We start from the raw sequence: 18,392 nt of genomic DNA on the forward strand, positions 1-18,392 counted from the left end.
ACTTCGCATTAAATACTTTAAATTATTGACGGGAAAATAAATATTTCGAAAGTTATTCGTTTCCTTTATTTATTAGATTGTTTCTCGTAAACCGTCTGTCCGATTCGCGCGATAAATTTCCCTTAACCGAATATAATACGGGGTGGACGATTTAAATTTGAAAATGTCGAAAAAAATCGAATTTTTTTCAAAAATTACCCGCCAAAATGGCCTTTTATATACGATAATCGAATTCTGCGTATTTTTCAATCCGAAATTTGTAGTTTGTCGTTCCGAATAAGAATTGGGGGAGAGCGGGACCTGTGTTACGGAAAAACGCCCCTAAGTCCGGTTCTGCTTATCGGATTTTTATAAACTTGATGTTTTTTTGTGTCTAACAACGCGAATTATATAAATACTAAGCAATTTAATTATCAACGCGAATGCTAGAGGGCGTTTGTTTTATATATTTTGAATATTGCGATTTTTCTCGAAATTTGAACAAAATCACGAAATTTTCAGTTTATAATTCGAAAGTAGATTGAATTTACGTTAAAATAACGAAAACCGCGTATCGATATCTTTTTTCTGTTCCGAGATATCTTAAGAAATGTGTAAACTGCTTTTTTTTATACAACCCCCGTATATCGCGCTCAATTTACAACGAAACTTGACAACGCCGCGCAGTATTGTACTAACGATAACAATGTGACGTTGTCGGATTTAACACTATTTCAAAGATTTTAAGGACAATGATAATAAACGTGGCAATTCGACGATGGGACGTTGTCAGATTTAACTCAATTTCGGAGATTAAGAGAAATTTGTCTATTTCGGATGAAATTTTTCACGGATATATAGAAAACGAGATTTTCAAACTTTGTTTTTTCGTTTTTTACAGATGGCAAGTTCATCGGAACGTACAATTTTGCTGGTTAAATTGGAAAAAATAACTGATACTGGTTGAACCAATCGGTAATCATGTGATTGCGAATCATTTCCTTGTTCGAAAGGGCGACCCTGCGATCTTCTTTACCCGGAAATGGGCTGTGGACATAGCAAAATTAACATTTATCCGAGAAAATCGAAAAATAAGAACAATTCCAAAAAATCAGGTGAGAAATATACGCAACGAATTGCTCGGTCGCTATTACTAAACATTCCAATTGATTTTAGTCACACTATTTAAAAAAAAATGCACGATTTTTTCAACGGGCATCATTCCAATTCAAAAATACTACGAGATACGACCAAAAAACAGTCGAAGTAGTTCAATCGACCTCAAAAACACAAAAAAACAATTCTAGTAGTTCATTTGACTTTGGAAATGTAAAACAAAACATCTAGTAGATCAATTGATCTAAAAAACAATTCTAGTAGTTCAATTGACTTTGGAAATGTAAAACAAAACATCTAGTAGATCAATTGATCTAAAAAACAATTCTAGTAGTTCAATTGACCTTAGAAACCTAAAACAAAACATTTAGTAGTTCAATTGACCTTAAAAACACAAAAAAAAAACAATTCTAGTAGTTCATTTGACTTTGGAAATGTAAAACAAAACATCTAGTAGATCAATTGATCTAAAAAACAATTCTAGTAGTTCAATTGACCTTAGAAACAAAAGAAAACTAATTCTAGTAGTTCAATTCACCTTAGAAACACAAAAAAAGAAATTTAGTAGTTCAATCGACCTCAAAAATACGAAAAACAAAAATTTGGTAGTTCAATCGACCTCAAAAATACAAAAAACAAAAATTTGGTAGTTCAATCGACCTCAAAAATACAAAAAACAAAAATTTGGTAGTTCAATTGATCTTAGAAACAAAAGAAAACCAATTCTAGTAGTTCAATTCACCTTAGAAACACAAAAAAGAAATTTAGTAGTTCAATCGACCTCAAAAATACGAAAAACAAAAATTTGGTAGTTCAATCGACCTCAAAAATACAAAAAACAAAAATTTGGTAGTTCAATCGACCTCAAAAATACAAAAAACAAAAATTTGGTAGTTCAATTGATCTTAGAAACAAAAGAAAACCAATTCTAATAGTTCAATTCACCTTAGAAACACAAAAAAAGAAATTTAGTAGTTCAATCGACCTCAAAAATACAAAAAACAAAAATTTGGTAGTTCAATTGATCTTAGAAACAAAAGAAAACCAATTCTAATAGTTCAATTCACCTTAGAAACACAAAAAAAGAAATTTAGTAGTTCAATCGACCTCAAAAATACAAAAAACAAAAATTTGGTAGTTCAATTGATCTTAGAAACAAAAGAAAACCAATTCTAGTAGTTCAATTCACCTTAGAAACACAAAAAAAGAAATTTAGTAGTTCAATCGACCTCAAAAATACAAAAAACAAAAATTTTGTAGTTCAATTGATCTTAGAAACAAAAGAAAACCAATTCTAGTAGTTCAATTCACCTTAGAAACACAAAAAAAGAAATTTAGTAGTTCAATCGACCTCAAAAATACGAAAAACAAAAATTTGGTAGTTCAATCGACCTCAAAAATACAAAAAACAAAAATTTTGTAGTTCAATTGATCTTAGAAACAAAAGAAAACCAATTCTAGTAGTTCAATTCACCTTAGAAACACAAAAAAAGAAATTTAGTAGTTCAATCGACCTCAAAAATACAAAAAACAAAAATTTGGTAGTTCGATCGACCTCAAAAATACAAAAAACAAAAATTTTGTAGTTCAATTGATCTTAGAAACAAAAGAAAACCAATTCTAGTAGTTCAATTCACCTTAGAAACACAAAAAAAGAAATTTAGTAGTTCAATCGACCTCAAAAATACAAAAAACAAAAATTTGGTAGTTCGATCGACCTCAAAAATACAAAAAACAAAAATTTTGTAGTTCAATTGATCTTAGAAACAAAAGAAAACCAATTCTAGTAGTTCAATTCACCTTAGAAACACAAAAAAAGAAATTTAGTAGTTCAATCGACCTCAAAAATACAAAAAACAAAAATTTTGTAGTTCAATTGATCTTAGAAACAAAAGAAAACCAATTCTAGTAGTTCAATTCACCTTAGAAACACAAAAAAAGAAATTTAGTAGTTCAATCGACCTCAAAAATACAAAAAACAAAAATTTTGTAGTTCAATTGATCTTAGAAACAAAAGAAAACCAATTCTAGTAGTTCAATTCACCTTAGAAACACAAAAAAAGAAATTTAGTAGTTCAATCGACCTCAAAAATACAAAAAACAAAAATTTTGTAGTTCGATCGACCTCAAAAATACAAAAAACAAAAATTTTGTAGTTCAATTGATCTTAGAAACAAAAGAAAACCAATTCTAGTAGTTCAATTCACCTTAGAAACACAAAAAAAGAAATTTAGTAGTTCAATCGACCTCAAAAATACGAAAAACAAAAATTTGGTAGTTCAATCGACCTCAAAAATACAAAAAACAAAAATTTTGTAGTTCAATTGATCTTAGAAACAAAAGAAAACCAATTCTAGTAGTTCAATTCACCTTAGAAACACAAAAAAAGAAATTTAGTAGTTCAATCGACCTCAAAAATACAAAAAACAAAAATTTGGTAGTTCGATCGACCTCAAAAATACAAAAAACAAAAATTTTGTAGTTCAATTGATCTTAGAAACAAAAGAAAACCAATTCTAGTAGTTCAATTCACCTTAGAAACACAAAAAAAGAAATTTAGTAGTTCAATCGACCTCAAAAATACAAAAAACAAAAATTTGGTAGTTCGATCGACCTCAAAAATACAAAAAACAAAAATTTTGTAGTTCAATTGATCTTAGAAACAAAAGAAAACCAATTCTAGTAGTTCAATTCACCTTAGAAACACAAAAAAAGAAATTTAGTAGTTCAATCGACCTCAAAAACACAAGAAAAACAATTCTAGTAGTTCAATTGACCTTAGAAACACAAAAAAAAGAAATTTAGTAGTTCAATCGACCTCAAAAACACAAGAAAAACAATTCTAGTAGTTCAATTGACCTTAGAAACCTAAAACAAAACATTTAGTAGTTCAATTGACCTTAAAAACACAAAAAAAACAATTCTAGTAGTTCATTTGACTTTGAAAATGTAAAACAAAACATCTAGTAGATCAATTGATCTAAAAAACAATTCTAGTAGTTCAATTGACCTTAGAAACGTAAAACAAAACATTTAGTAGTTCAAATGACCTCGTAAACAAAATATTTAATTGATTTCGAAATGTATTAAAGCGAAAAATAATAAAATTTATTAACTTGATTTGATTATGCCCTTAAAAACACGTTTCCCGATGATATTAAACGCGGTAGATTTATCGAGACAATTAAAAAATGATAAAACCCATTTATTATCATCCAAATTTTCATCGAAATAAAATAATTAATTCGATGCTCAATTCCCCACCTCGATTATCACCAAATCGCTTAAAAAAAATATCCAATATCGAAGCAATCGATTCGCATATACAGCGCGGTTCATAAAAAGTGTTTTTAATTCACGTTAAAATCGTCGGATTTCCGCAATCAAACATAGGAAAAAATTTCTTTTCAGCCGATACAGAAAAAATAGAAACGGAAGAAGAGGAATGCGTCGAACCGGAAACGGAAAATACCGAAGACGTCGAAGAAAGCGGACAGAAGAGAACGATCAAATTCAAACCGATCGGCGGTCCGCTCCTGGCTCAAACGTAAGACCCATCACGATTATAAATACGGCGCGGCCCATAAATATTCACACCGCCGCGTATATTCTCGATTAAACCGCGTCCCCGCCTATACCCGATCTATATCACGTTGATTTATTTGTACGGAATCATCCCCCGGAAATCGATTTTACGTTGCAAGTGTGAAAATTTATGACGCGCCCCGTATACACATATATTTTTGGTTTCAATAAAAAAAATGGATTTTATAGCGAAATATCGACGAGTCAACAAGATTTTTTCAAAATGTTGGACGACAAAATCGAAAACGTAAGTAATATTATTTGAAGTCTCGTATCTCCAATATCGTGTTTCATAGAAACTTCCTGATTTTTTTCCTTGTACAAAAACCCTTTAAGACTAACCCTTCGGAATTTCAGATCGATTTTTCCATTAGTTTAGCCTTGACGATTTTTTAAACGAACGTATGTTTTTCCATTAAACTTTGAACAAGTTTGAGGTCTCGTATCTCCAATATCGTGTTTCATAGAAACTTCCTGATTTTTTTCCTTGTAGAAAAACCCTTTAAAACTAACCCTTCGGAATTTCAGATCGATTTTTCCATTAGTTTAGCCTTGACGATTTTTTAAACGAACGTATGTTTTTCCATTAAACTTTGAACAAGTTTGAGGTCTCGTATCTCTAATATCGAGTTTAACAGAAACTTCCTGATTTTTTTCCTTGTAGAAAAACCCTTTAAAACTAACCCTTCGGAATTTCAGATCGATTTTTCCATTAGTTTAGCCTTGACGATTTTTTAAACGAACGTATGTTTTTCCATTAAACTTTGAACAAGTTTGAGGTCTCGTATCTCTAATATCGAGTTTAACAGAAACTTCCTGATTTTTTTCCTTGTAGAAAAACCCTTTAAAACTAACCCTTCGGAATTTCAGATCGATTTTTCCATTAGTTTAGCCTTGACGATTTTTTAAACGAACGTATGTTTTTCCATTAAACTTTGAACAAGTTTGAGGTCTCGTATCTCTAATATCGAGTTTAACAGAAACTTCCTGATTTTTTTCCTTGTAGAAAAACCCTTTAAAACTAACCCTTCGGAATTTCAGATCGATTTTTCCATTAGTTTAGCCTTGACGATTTTTTAAACGAACGTATGTTTTTCCATTAAACTTTGAACAAGTTTGAGGTCTCGTATCTCTAATATCGAGTTTAACAGAAACTTCCTGATTTTTTTCCTTGTAGAAAAACCCTTTAAAACTAACCCTTCGGAATTTCAGATCGATTTTTCCATTAGTTTAGCCTTGACGATTTTTTAAACGAACGTATGTTTTTCCATTAAACTTTGAACAAGTTTGAGGTCTCGTATCTCCAATATCGTGTTTCATAGAAACTTCCTGATTTTTTTCCTTGTAGAAAAACCCTTTAAAACTAACCCTTCGGAATTTCAGATCGATTTTTCCATTAGTTTAGCCTTGACGATTTTTTAAACGAACGTATGTTTTTCCATTAAACTTTGAACAAGTTTGAGGTCTCGTATCTCTAATATCGAGTTTAACAGAAACTTCCTGATTTTTTTCCTTGTAGAAAAACCCTTTAAAACTAACCCTTCGGAATTTCAGATCGATTTTTCCATTAGTTTAGCCTTGACGATTTTTTAAACGAACGTATGTTTTTCCATTAAACTTTGAACAAGTTTGAGGTCTCGTATCTCCAATATCGTGTTTCATAGAAACTTCCTGATTTTTTTCCTTGTAGAAAAACCCTTTAAGACTAACCCTTCGGAATTTCAGATCGATTTTTCCATTAGTTTAGCCTTGACGATTTTTTAAACGAACGTATGTTTTTCCATTAAACTTTGAACAAGTTTGAGGTCTCGTATCTCTAATATCGAGTTTAACAGAAACTTCCTGATTTTTTTCCTTGTAGAAAAACCCTTTAAAACTAACCCTTCGGAATTTCAGATCGATTTTTCCATTAGTTTAGCCTTGACGATTTTTTAAACGAACGTATGTTTTTCCATTAAACTTTGAACAAGTTTGAGGTCTCGTATCTCCAATATCGTGTTTCATAGAAACTTCCTGATTTTTTTCCTTGTAGAAAAACCCTTTAAGACTAACCCTTCGGAATTTCAGATCGATTTTTCCATTAGTTTAGCCTTGACGATTTTTTAAACGAACGTATGTTTTTCCATTAAACTTTGAACAAGTTTGAGGTCTCGTATCTCTAATATCGAGTTTAACAGAAACTTCCTGATTTTTTTCCTTGTAGAAATACCCTTTAAGACTACCCCTCCGGAATTTCAGATCGAAATTCCCATTAGTTCATCCTTGGCGATTTTTTAAACGAACGTATGTTTTTCCATTAAACTTTGAACAAGTTTGAGGTCTCGTATCTCTAATATTGAGCTTAACAGAAACTTCCTGATTTTTTTCCTTGTAGAAATACCCTTTAAGACTACCCCTCCGGAATTTCAGATCGAAATTCCCATTAGTTCATCCTTGGCGATTTTTTAAACGAACGTATGTTTTTCCATTAAACTTTGAACAAGTTTGAGGTCTCGTATCTCCAATATCGTGTTTCATAGAAACTTCCTGATTTTTTTCCTTGTAGAAAAACCCTTTAAAACTAACCCTTCGGAATTTCAGATCGATTTTTCCATTAGTTTAGCCTTGACGATTTTTTAAACGAACGTATGTTTTTCCATTAAACTTTGAACAAGTTTGAGGTCTCGTATCTCCAATATCGTGTTTCATAGAAACTTGCTGATTTTTTTCCTTGTAGAAAAACCCTTTAAAACTAACCCTTCGGAATTTCAGATCGATTTTTCCATTAGTTTAGCCTTGACAATTTTTTAAACGAACGTATGTTTTTCCATTAAACTTTGAACAAGTTTGAGGTCTCGTATCTCCAATATCGTGTTTCATAGAAACTTCCTGATTTTTTTCCTTGTAGAAAAACCCTTTAAAACTAACCCTTCGGAATTTCAGATCGATTTTTCCATTAGTTTAGCCTTGACGATTTTTTAAACGAACGTATGTTTTTCCATTAAACTTTGAACAAGTTTGAGGTCTCGTATCTCCAATATCGTGTTTCATAGAAACTTCCTGATTTTTTTCCTTGTAGAAAAACCCTTTAAGACTAACCCTTCGGAATTTCAGATCGATTTTTCCATTAGTTTAGCCTTGACGATTTTTTAAACGAACGTATGTTTTTCCATTAAACTTTGAACAAGTTTGAGGTCTCGTATCTCTAATATCGAGTTTAACAGAAACTTCCTGATTTTTTTCCTTGTAGAAATACCCTTTAAGACTACCCCTCCGGAATTTCAGATCGAAATTCCCATTAGTTCATCCTTGGCGATTTTTTAAACGAACGTATGTTTTTCCATTAAACTTTGAACAAGTTTGAGGTCTCGTATCTCTAATATTGAGCTTAACAGAAACTTCCTGATTTTTTTCCTTGTAGAAATACCCTTTAAGACTACCCCTCCGGAATTTCAGATCGAAATTCCCATTAGTTCATCCTTGGCGATTTTTTAAACGAACGTATGTTTTTCCATTAAACTTTGAACAAGTTTGAGGTCTCGTATCTCCAATATCGTGTTTCATAGAAACTTCCTGATTTTTTTCCTTGTAGAAAAACCCTTTAAAACTAACCCTTCGGAATTTCAGATCGATTTTTCCATTAGTTTAGCCTTGACGATTTTTTAAACGAACGTATGTTTTTCCATTAAACTTTGAACAAGTTTGAGGTCTCGTATCTCCAATATCGTGTTTCATAGAAACTTCCTGATTTTTTTCCTTGTAGAAAAACCCTTTAAAACTAACCCTTCGGAATTTCAGATCGATTTTTCCATTAGTTTAGCCTTGACGATTTTTTAAACGAACGTATGTTTTTCCATTAAACTTTGAACAAGTTTGAGGTCTCGTATCTCCAATATCGTGTTTCATAGAAACTTCCTGATTTTTTTCCTTGTAGAAAAACCCTTTAAAACTAACCCTTCGGAATTTCAGATCTATTTTTCCATTAGTTTAGCCTTGACGATTTTTTAAACGAACGTATGTTTTTCCATTAAACTTTGAACAAGTTTGAGGTCTCGTATCTCTAATATCGAGTTTAACAGAAACTTCCTGATGTTTTTCCTTGTAGAAAAACCCTTTAAGACTAACCCTTCGGAATTTCAGATCGATTTTTCCATTAGTTTAGCCTTGACGATTTTTTAAACGAACGTATGTTTTTCCATTAAACTTTGAACAAGTTTGAGGTCTCGTATCTCCAATATCGTGTTTCATAGAAACTTCCTGATTTTTTTCCTTGTACAAAAACCCTTTAAGACTAACCCTTCGGAATTTCAGATCGATTTTTCCATTAGTTTAGCCTTGGCGATTTTTTAAACGAACGTATGTTTTTCCATTAAACTTTGAACAAGTTTGAGGTCTCGTATCTCCAATATCGTGTTTCATAGAAACTTCCTGATGTTTTTCCTTGTAGAAAAACCCTTTAAGACTAACCCTTCGGAATTTCAGATCGATTTTTCCATTAGTTTAGCCTTGACGATTTTTTAAACGAACGTATGTTTTTCCATTAAACTTTGAACAAGTTTGAGGTCTCGTATCTCCAATATCGTGTTTCATAGAAACTTCCTGATTTTTTTCCTTGTAGAAAAACCCTTTAAAACTAACCCTTCGGAATTTCAGATCGATTTTTCCATTAGTTTAGCCTTGACGATTTTTTAAACGAACGTATGTTTTTCCATTAAACTTTGAACAAGTTTGAGGTCTCGTATCTCCAATATCGTGTTTCATAGAAACTTCCTGATTTTTTTCCTTGTACAAAAACCCTTTAAGACTAACCCTTCGGAATTTCAGATCGATTTTTCCATTAGTTTAGCCTTGGCGATTTTTTAAACGAACGTATGTTTTTCCATTAAACTTTGAACAAGTTTGAGGTCTCGTATCTCCAATATCGTGTTTCATAGAAACTTCCTGATGTTTTTCCTTGTAGAAAAACCCTTTAAGACTAACCCTTCGGAATTTCAGATCGATTTTTCCATTAGTTTAGCCTTGACGATTTTTTAAACGAACGTATGTTTTTCCATTAAACTTTGAACAAGTTTGAGGTCTCGTATCTCCAATATCGTGTTTCATAGAAACTTCCTGATTTTTTTCCTTGTAGAAAAACCCTTTAAAACTAACCCTTCGGAATTTCAGATCGATTTTTCCATTAGTTTAGCCTTGACGATTTTTTAAACGAACGTATGTTTTTCCATTAAACTTTGAACAAGTTTGAGGTCTCGTATCTCCAATATCGTGTTTCATAGAAACTTCCTGATTTTTTTCCTTGTAGAAAAACCCTTTAAAACTAACCCTTCGGAATTTCAGATCGATTTTTCCATTAGTTTAGCCTTGACGATTTTTTAAACGAACGTATGTTTTTCCATTAAACTTTGAACAAGTTTGAGGTCTCGTATCTCCAATATCGTGTTTCATAGAAACTTCCTGATTTTTTTCCTTGTAGAAAAACCCTTTAAAACTAACCCTTCGGAATTTCAGATCGATTTTTCCATTAGTTTAGCCTTGACGATTTTTTAAACGAACGTATGTTTTTCCATTAAACTTTGAACAAGTTTGAGGTCTCGTATCTCCAATATCGTGTTTCATAGAAACTTCCTGATTTTTTTCCTTGTACAAAAACCCTTTAAGACTAACCCTTCGGAATTTCAGATCGATTTTTCCATTAGTTTAGCCTTGGCGATTTTTTAAACGAACGTATGTTTTTCCATTAAACTTTGAACAAGTTTGAGGTCTCGTATCTCCAATATCGTGTTTCATAGAAACTTCGTGATTTTTTTCCTTGTAGAAAAACCCTTTAAAACTAACCCTTCGGAATTTCAGATCGATTTTTCCATTAGTTTAGCCTTGACGATTTTTTAAACTAACCTAACCTAACCTCAAAAAACGTACATTTCGACCGGAACGCGTATTTTATTACGGGAAACGACCGTTTCGACGAGACTTTTGTCGCCTGACCCTCGTATATGTTTCCGATTAGGGTCCGGATTACGATTCCGATAGCGAATCGGAGAAAGCTCGCGAAGAGGCTCGTCTGAGAGCTCTGCTGAAAGATTGGGAAACGGCGAGCGCCGGTTCGAGATCCGTTCCGAGCACGCCGAAAAAACGTCCGGCGGTAGTGCGAGATTCCGCCGCCAGAGACGTTGCGTTTACGCCGAAAATACCAACGGAAAGGGTGTACGTGTCGCAGGTAAGTAGTTTTATCGACAATTTTTCGTTGGATTTATCGTCGAAACGCGTTTTTAGATTCCGGCTAGCGTTATCCATCAATCGTACGGCGTGCGACCGCCGTATCGACAAGCGACTTTTCTTAACGCTAATTACGCGACGCAAAGTCCCTCTCACCAGATGGCGTACCCATCGGCTATGCAATATCAAGCGCTCAGCCCCCTGTACACTAATCAATCGCCGCAGCCGAGGCACTTTCCTCCCTCCGCTAGGGGTTATTCGAATAATTCCCCCAAACAGATTCCTTACGAACAGTCGATGATTTTTTCGCCGAATCACAAAATGTACGCGCTTCCGGTTCCCCAATTGGGAATTAAGGGGCAGCGAACAATTAACGAACAATCCAGTGATGTCGGAGTAAGTTTTTATTAATTTTTTTCACGCCCCCCGTACAATAAAACATCTATACGTAACGGTAGTTAACTTTCTACGACAGCGCCATCTTTGATACGAATAACGAACTTATATATAAATATTAATACGAACGAAAGTTTGGAACTTTTTCGTTAGATGGCGCTACACAATATAAATATTGGTATTATATTTAAAAAGAACTAATTTTTATGATTTTAATATGTTGTTTACTCCGAATAATGATTTAAATTGAATCATATTTTAAGTCAACGCCATCTGTTCGTATTATTTATAACTCGATTAATAGCTTCGTCCATTAGTGTAATTCGGAGCACTTTTTATAATAACAGTTCTTTAATCACAGGTTACATTATTTCGTAGTTATTTTCTATGTCAATAACTACTATGAAAGTTGAGAACTTGTTTATTAGATGGCGCTACTCAATACAATTAATTTCATTTTATATTATATTTAATAAACTAATAATAATAGTAAAAGAAAATAATTTATTGTTTTCATATCTTATTTTTTTTTTTTTTTTAAATCAACATCTGAATTAGTTTATAATATAAAATATTTGAACCGAACGCCATCTGTTCGAATTATCTATAACTCGATTAATAGCTTCGTCCATTAGTGTGATTCGGAATCAGTTCGGAGCACTTTTTAAAGTTGGTTCTAATAACAGTGCTTTAATCACAGGCTACATTTTTTCGTAGTTATTAAATTTATTTTCAATGACAATAACCTTCTTTATTAGATGGCGCTATTCAATAAAATTAATTTTACTTCATATTATATTAAATAAACTAATCATAATAGTAAAAGAAAATAATTTATAGTGTTAATATCATATTTTCTTTTAAATCAACATCTAAATTAGTTTATACGCCATTTGTTTGAATTATTTATAACCCGATTAACAGCTTTGTTGGTTAATGTGATTCGGAATCAATTCGGAACACTTTTTAAATTATCATTAGTGGTTGGTTCTAATTGGTTAGGTTTTGATGATAAGGAAATATATTTTTTTAGTATAAACCTTCATTTAAAAATGGGGATCTTGTTCAACAACATGTATATAGTCAACAATCCGTGCAATATCAACAGTACAAAGAAGCTAGGGAGCAAGTATTGGCGCAGAACCAGCAGCAGCAGCACCCCGTTGTTTACAGGGGACCATCGAAAAATTATCAAAGTAGTGTTACTATACCGATAGTTGTTAAAAGCGGACAGATCAGCGATATGAACGTTTTGCATAGAAAACAGTACGAACTGACGTGATATAATAATAATTAATGAAAAGTTTTGAATTTTTAATAAACTGGTTAGAACAAGTCACTATTTATTTTAAATACAAAAGTCTGCACGGGGAAAATTGAATTTGTACGTAATATGAAACGAAAAAAATAATTTTTAATACAACTTTTAACAGTTTTTGGATATTATATCTCTAAATATATATATATATATATATATATATATATATATATATATATATATATATATATATATATATATATATATATATATATATATCGACTGAAATTCTCGTAAGACTCAAAAGGCTGATCTTTAGTTAACGATTCACAACTTTGAAAGAGTATGACAATTTTTGGTTATATTTCTCACATATATATATACAGGGGTTTTGTAGATATCTTGTAAAATATAATCAAATTCTAACTGCCAGGAGATGAAAATTTGTATATCTTGGAAACAACGTGCCAAAATGCATATCCATATTGATTTATTCTAAAATTAACAACACAAATAAATTTGTGAGTATACCCCGTATATATACTGAATAAAGTAGTTGTGTATGTAATAAATGTATAGAAATGATGTTGCGAAATATTTGATGTATAAAAATGTATAGTTAGAACAATACTCCGTTATTTAATTTGATTTCTAAATAGGTAATTTTAAAAATGGTTCTTGTGACACTAGAAAAATGTTTTTTTTGGAAAATTCCACATGATATTTTCACAAAATTTTTGTTATGAGTATCTAGAAACTTCATTATTAATAATTATATTTTTAAATTCAAAAGTTATCAACAATTTTTTTAATACATCACTATAGTAATAATTTAATTGAAAATATAGAATCGATATTTGATTCTAATTATATTTTTACGTTCCAGGAAAATCTATTTTTGATTATTTATCAATAAAAACGAAATATTTTTCATAATTCAAACCAAAACGTATTTTTTCACATTTGAAAAAATATAAATTTGAACTTACCAGTATATACTATAAATTTCATCTATAATACTTCATTTTTTTAAATTACAAACACACTAGGTACTTTTGTAAACTAATCACCACTTTAATTAGTTTAACAAATATTTCAACAACTTTTTACTTAATAAATCAAATAACCTTATAAATTATTTATTGACAGATGACATTTAACAATCCCACCAACTTTTATTTCAGTGTATTCTATGCATTAGTAGTAGTTCTTTTATTCATTTTAAAAAAGAAGAAATTTTTATCAACAATGATACAAGGGGCGTTCCAAATAAAATATCGATTTTAATACATTTTTTCGAATTAACTGGAGGATTATCTATTTATATTATTTATTTGTATCTGTAGAGTGTTCAATAAACTTTCAAATGATAATCTTATAATAAATAAATGAATATATTAATAAAATAATATAAAAAAAAACATTTATATGTGTATAAATAAAATTTAATAAATCCCCTCTTCAAAAAAAAACATTCTACGAAATGTTCTTCTTAGCCTTACAAAAATAAATATATTTATATATTAGAGTCATCCAAGATAGTGTCTCTTAGAATTAGGTCATTAAATATTCAATTTTTTTTAAATATACAGTGTGAAATATAAAATCTTTCTTTTCCAGTTAAAACTTTTTCGTTTTACGAAATGAATATTTGTTTTAGTAAAGTTATCATTCACGTTTTTGGTGTTTAACGTTAAGAGAAACTATTTTGAGTGCTTGAATGTTAGAAAAAAAATCTCTGAAATGTGATATTGTAATACTATAGATCGAGACAAAAGTATAGATGTATAAATGTTAAATGTAAAAAATAAATTTAGTAAAATCAATGTCAAACTATATTTTAGTTTTATATATACCTCTATACATTTTTTTTCTTACTTCTATACGTATAGTGATTTAATTCATATATTGTGTCGCACTTTTCACTTCATTCCCATAGTAAAATCACTTTGTACATTAGATTATACCAAATAAACGAAATAACAACATTAAGGAAGGTTTTAATAACTTTTCATAGATGGCGTGAAGAATGACGTATCTCAAACTAAAGGTTTGTAGTTGTAGTTCATGATAGATGGCGCTAGCAATACTAAATTCTAATATGAAAGTTTGCAGTAATTCCTGAGAGATGGCGCGTTAAAAATAACGAATCTTAATACTGAGGAAGCTTCAAATAATTTGTTATAGATGGCGTAAGAGCTAATTTTTACAAAAAAAGACTATTGTTTATGTATTCTGACGCTGATAAAAATTTTTGTTTATTATTTTTAGCATTTTTTAAATTAGTTTTCGTTGAATGAATGTTTGTTCAAAAAATTTGAATCATTAAAAAGCTATCATTTAATCACTTAATTTGCATATATATATTTACTCATTTCTATTTATAGTCTGTTTGGAAACAAATATTCTTCCAAACAGATCATAGCGTAGTAGTTTACGAGGGGGGTACGAAAATTTGAAATATAGAAATCTATCAGGAGTATCTACACGTTTTATGTCATATTTTTAATAAAAAATGAAACAATATCGACTTTAAGCAATTATTTAATAACTGAAAAGGTGACACATCATTTTATAATGTTTTCATTGTTACAAATAGTATGAAATATATCCAATTATTTAGAAAAAAAAAGTGTTTCGTTTTGATCCTTTCTTATTGTAGACGGATACTTCCACCTCCAGGACATTCTCCTTGGCTCACTACCTTGAGATCTAAAAAAATTTAGTAACCTAAATATTGGAATTAAGACGAAAATATTCACTTAACCTCAAAAAGGAATATTACTTATTTTCGAGTGAGCTTTTGCTTTCGTTTCTTTGTATTTTAATTTATAAAGTAAATTTATGTACGTAAATATGAATAAATATTTAGTTTAATTCTATTAATTCTGGCTTACGTACCAATCCAGTGCATTTCTCGAAAATTACAAATACGCAGATTATTAATTATTTAGTGTTAAACAAAAAATTACTATACATACCAGCAACTGAAGGCATTTAAAAATCTTACTGCTTCAAAGCAAGATTTGTGAGAATTATCAATGCCAAAGTAAAGTTAATTATTTTCGTTAATGCTATTTATAGCACTCAATCCTTTTTCTTTCCTTAAAAGTGAAAGTTTTCTTCATTTGTATAACGGGGAACCGCAGTCCGATGGTAGAAACAAAGTTTGTATCCGATATTATTGTTACTACATTTTACAACACTTTTTTCGCAAATTAATACTAATAATATAGAAATAACTTCACGATAAGTCTATTTTATAAAAATTGTTTATCATAAAATATTAAAAGCCAGCTGATTGACACTAACTTGACATAAGATTGAAATGACCTATAAATTGAATCTTCTTTTTTTTTAATCGTTGACTTTCTTTAAATAAGCTCTTCAACTATTTATTAGTATTTAAACCAATATTAATGTTTGGATTAATAATCAATTTTCATGTTTATATATATACAAAATACTAATTTCATGTAATTAATGTAATTATGTAATGTAAGTAATAAATATAAATAATAGGAAAGAAGAATTCCAAGTTAAATCATAAGCTTTGTTCGCGTCTCTAATTCCGAACTAATCCGAACGTTCACAATTCGTGATTTAACACAGAAATATTTAATCAGTTCGTAATTTTGTTGACAAACGATATTCTATTTCGTGTTAATTCTATGGAAAAAAAAATATTTACTTTGATTGTTTTCGCAATTATAATTATTCAAGACACATTCGCTTCCGAAACTCTTGTCAGACTTTCCGGTACCATCCCCACCACAAACTGGTTTATATTCGACGCCGTCGCACTCTTTCAGACATGGCTTTTTCTTCAAGGACGCTTTAGTGGATCCTTTCGAAGGTATCGCTTCGACGAGAACCAAAGCCACAACTACAACGATCGTTATAACTCAATTATGCATATACAGAGCGTTTATAATATATAAAAATAAATCTACGAATTCTTCCAATTGTTTTTGACAACTTGGTAACAGAGATTGATTAGAATCAATTGGTATATTAATGGGCGTGTCTATTCGAGCGAATGATGTATGTTTCGTAGTAGTAATTAGAGAGTTGGCAACGTCGCGGGTGGTAGTGCAGATTGAATTTAATATTTATAAGATTATTCATGTATTCTAAATGGATATTAGTGGAATAACTCGGTCATGCGATTCTTCGAAATGTTAATTATTATTTTCAGACGCAATAAAAAATGACGATAAACACATTATGTAATATTTTCAACGAGCTTAACAGAATGATTGAGTTCAACTTACCAAGGACGAACAAGAACGCAATTGAATATTTCATTTTCTTTTTTATATTGTTTTAATTTATTGTAGTATAACAACCGTGGACTTTGCGAAAGATAATGGCGTGTTGGACACTACCAGTTTCATTTTTATAGGTAGAACCTCCTGATTTAGTCCTTGGGTCAGATTCGTTATTTATTTAATATATACAGGGTGATATTTGGAAAAGATTATTTTCGAAAAAAATTAATTTACTATTAATTGCAGTTTAACGAGTTTATAAAGCTAGAAATATTAAAAATAACTTGTTACAAAATGACATATATCGAATCGAATCCATATTCGAATGATCATTCGAACGATAATCGTTTGCAGTAATAAAACTATAGAACTAGAAATAAATTTGTCGATGGTTATTCGATTTTGACAGCTGGGAATTTAAAAATAATTGTTACGTCAATATTTCGCAGTACACTGTTAAAATTATATTTATTTTGTATTGTTTATAAATCCCATAGACTATAATTGGCAACAATCAACTTATTATTCATTCATAACGATTGAAAAGACAACTAGATATTACACCTACACTATTCTAAATTATTTTTACTAACTGAATCAACAGGAAGTACTTAATATTAATTTTCTTTTGTTTTTCTACGGTTTCGTGCACTTTTTTATGGAAAAAAAAACATTTTTAATTAATCTAATTGCACGAATTAACTTTTAATTTGAATCAATTGGATTTGTTCCACAATTTGTTGGTTATGTTTCTCGTGGCAGATTATTTCGTCGGCCATTTTGTTCACTAATACACGTTATGATTTTTTAATCGATGATTAGGTATGTTCAAGCTGCGTGTCTAGTATTTATTATCGATTTAATGTAATGCAGTGTAATTATTGTGGAAAGATTAAACGGCGTATTTCTCAATTACAGTTTCGTAACGAATCTATATAGATAAGATGGCGATGGCGGCGATATTTTCGACATTTAATTGAAATGTTGCAATTATGAGTCGTCCGAGTTATAACACAAAAATCGAGAAACGCTTTATCGCTACGATATGTTCTAAAAATAGTATCACTCGTTGAATATTTATCGGTACACAATTTTATTAACTCGGAATTAAGTGTCAGTTTAAAAACGATCTTCAATCTCGATACGTCAATGTGTTTTGATTGAAAAAATAAGAAATCGATCGATCCCGAGTTTATTTTAGGAATTTTGTTAAGTGTCGTCTCTCGCCCGTACGTATATTCGTATTTAATTCGTAACAGATTGGATATGCAGCACAGGTTAATTTGCATCTTAGTGATTTTGATAATTGGTAAGTTTATTTGTTTAAATAATTTTAAATCGGTGACAGAATCTAATGAATAATATTAAGGGAGTGTAGATTCGAAAAATTTTTCACGTACTTTATGTTGTTTAATTGTATTTATACAGTATGTCCTCGGATAAAGTATGTATATGTGTCACGGAGTCTGTTTTAGTTTATAGTTTATATTAGTGAAAACTGATGATGTTTTACAATAAATTTAATCGTATTTATATAGAAATTATTAGTAAAAATCGTTTAAAAACGATCGAGATGTTGTAACAGATTTATG

General features: G+C 30.4%; 2 protein-coding genes across 3 annotated transcripts in view; one reads left to right on the plus strand and one right to left on the minus strand.

Annotated features, from left to right (window-relative positions):
- Positions 1 to 12,606, plus strand: part of LOC130447649 (uncharacterized) — a 38,121-nt gene extending 25,515 nt beyond the window's left edge. For both annotated transcript variants that reach the window (XM_056784595.1, XM_056784596.1), the window contains exons 2-7: positions 881 to 1,094; positions 4,507 to 4,642; positions 4,870 to 4,927; positions 10,667 to 10,876; positions 10,933 to 11,271; positions 12,305 to 12,606. In XM_056784595.1, coding sequence (XP_056640573.1) covers positions 1,022 to 1,094; positions 4,507 to 4,642; positions 4,870 to 4,927; positions 10,667 to 10,876; positions 10,933 to 11,271; positions 12,305 to 12,553 — 1,065 coding nt within the window. In that variant the 5' untranslated portion in view covers positions 881 to 1,021 and the 3' untranslated portion in view covers positions 12,554 to 12,606. The remainder of the gene's footprint in view (positions 1 to 880; positions 1,095 to 4,506; positions 4,643 to 4,869; positions 4,928 to 10,666; positions 10,877 to 10,932; positions 11,272 to 12,304) is intronic.
- A 2,451-nt stretch (positions 12,607 to 15,057) lies between these two features.
- On the minus strand, positions 15,058 to 16,932 carry LOC130447650 (turripeptide Pal9.2-like). The gene is made up of 3 exons (XM_056784597.1): positions 16,804 to 16,932; positions 16,221 to 16,415; positions 15,058 to 15,241 (listed from the first exon to the last, which is right to left on the minus strand). Exons 1-3 carry the CDS (start codon positions 16,835 to 16,837, stop codon positions 15,183 to 15,185), a joined length of 288 nt encoding a protein of 95 aa, XP_056640575.1. The 5' UTR covers positions 16,838 to 16,932; the 3' UTR covers positions 15,058 to 15,182.
- Positions 16,933 to 18,392: the final 1,460 nt, after the last annotated feature.

The sequence above is a fragment of the Diorhabda sublineata genome, chromosome 8 (genome assembly GCF_026230105.1).
Source record: "Diorhabda sublineata isolate icDioSubl1.1 chromosome 8, icDioSubl1.1, whole genome shotgun sequence".
Lineage (NCBI taxonomy): Eukaryota > Metazoa > Arthropoda > Insecta > Coleoptera > Chrysomelidae > Diorhabda > Diorhabda sublineata.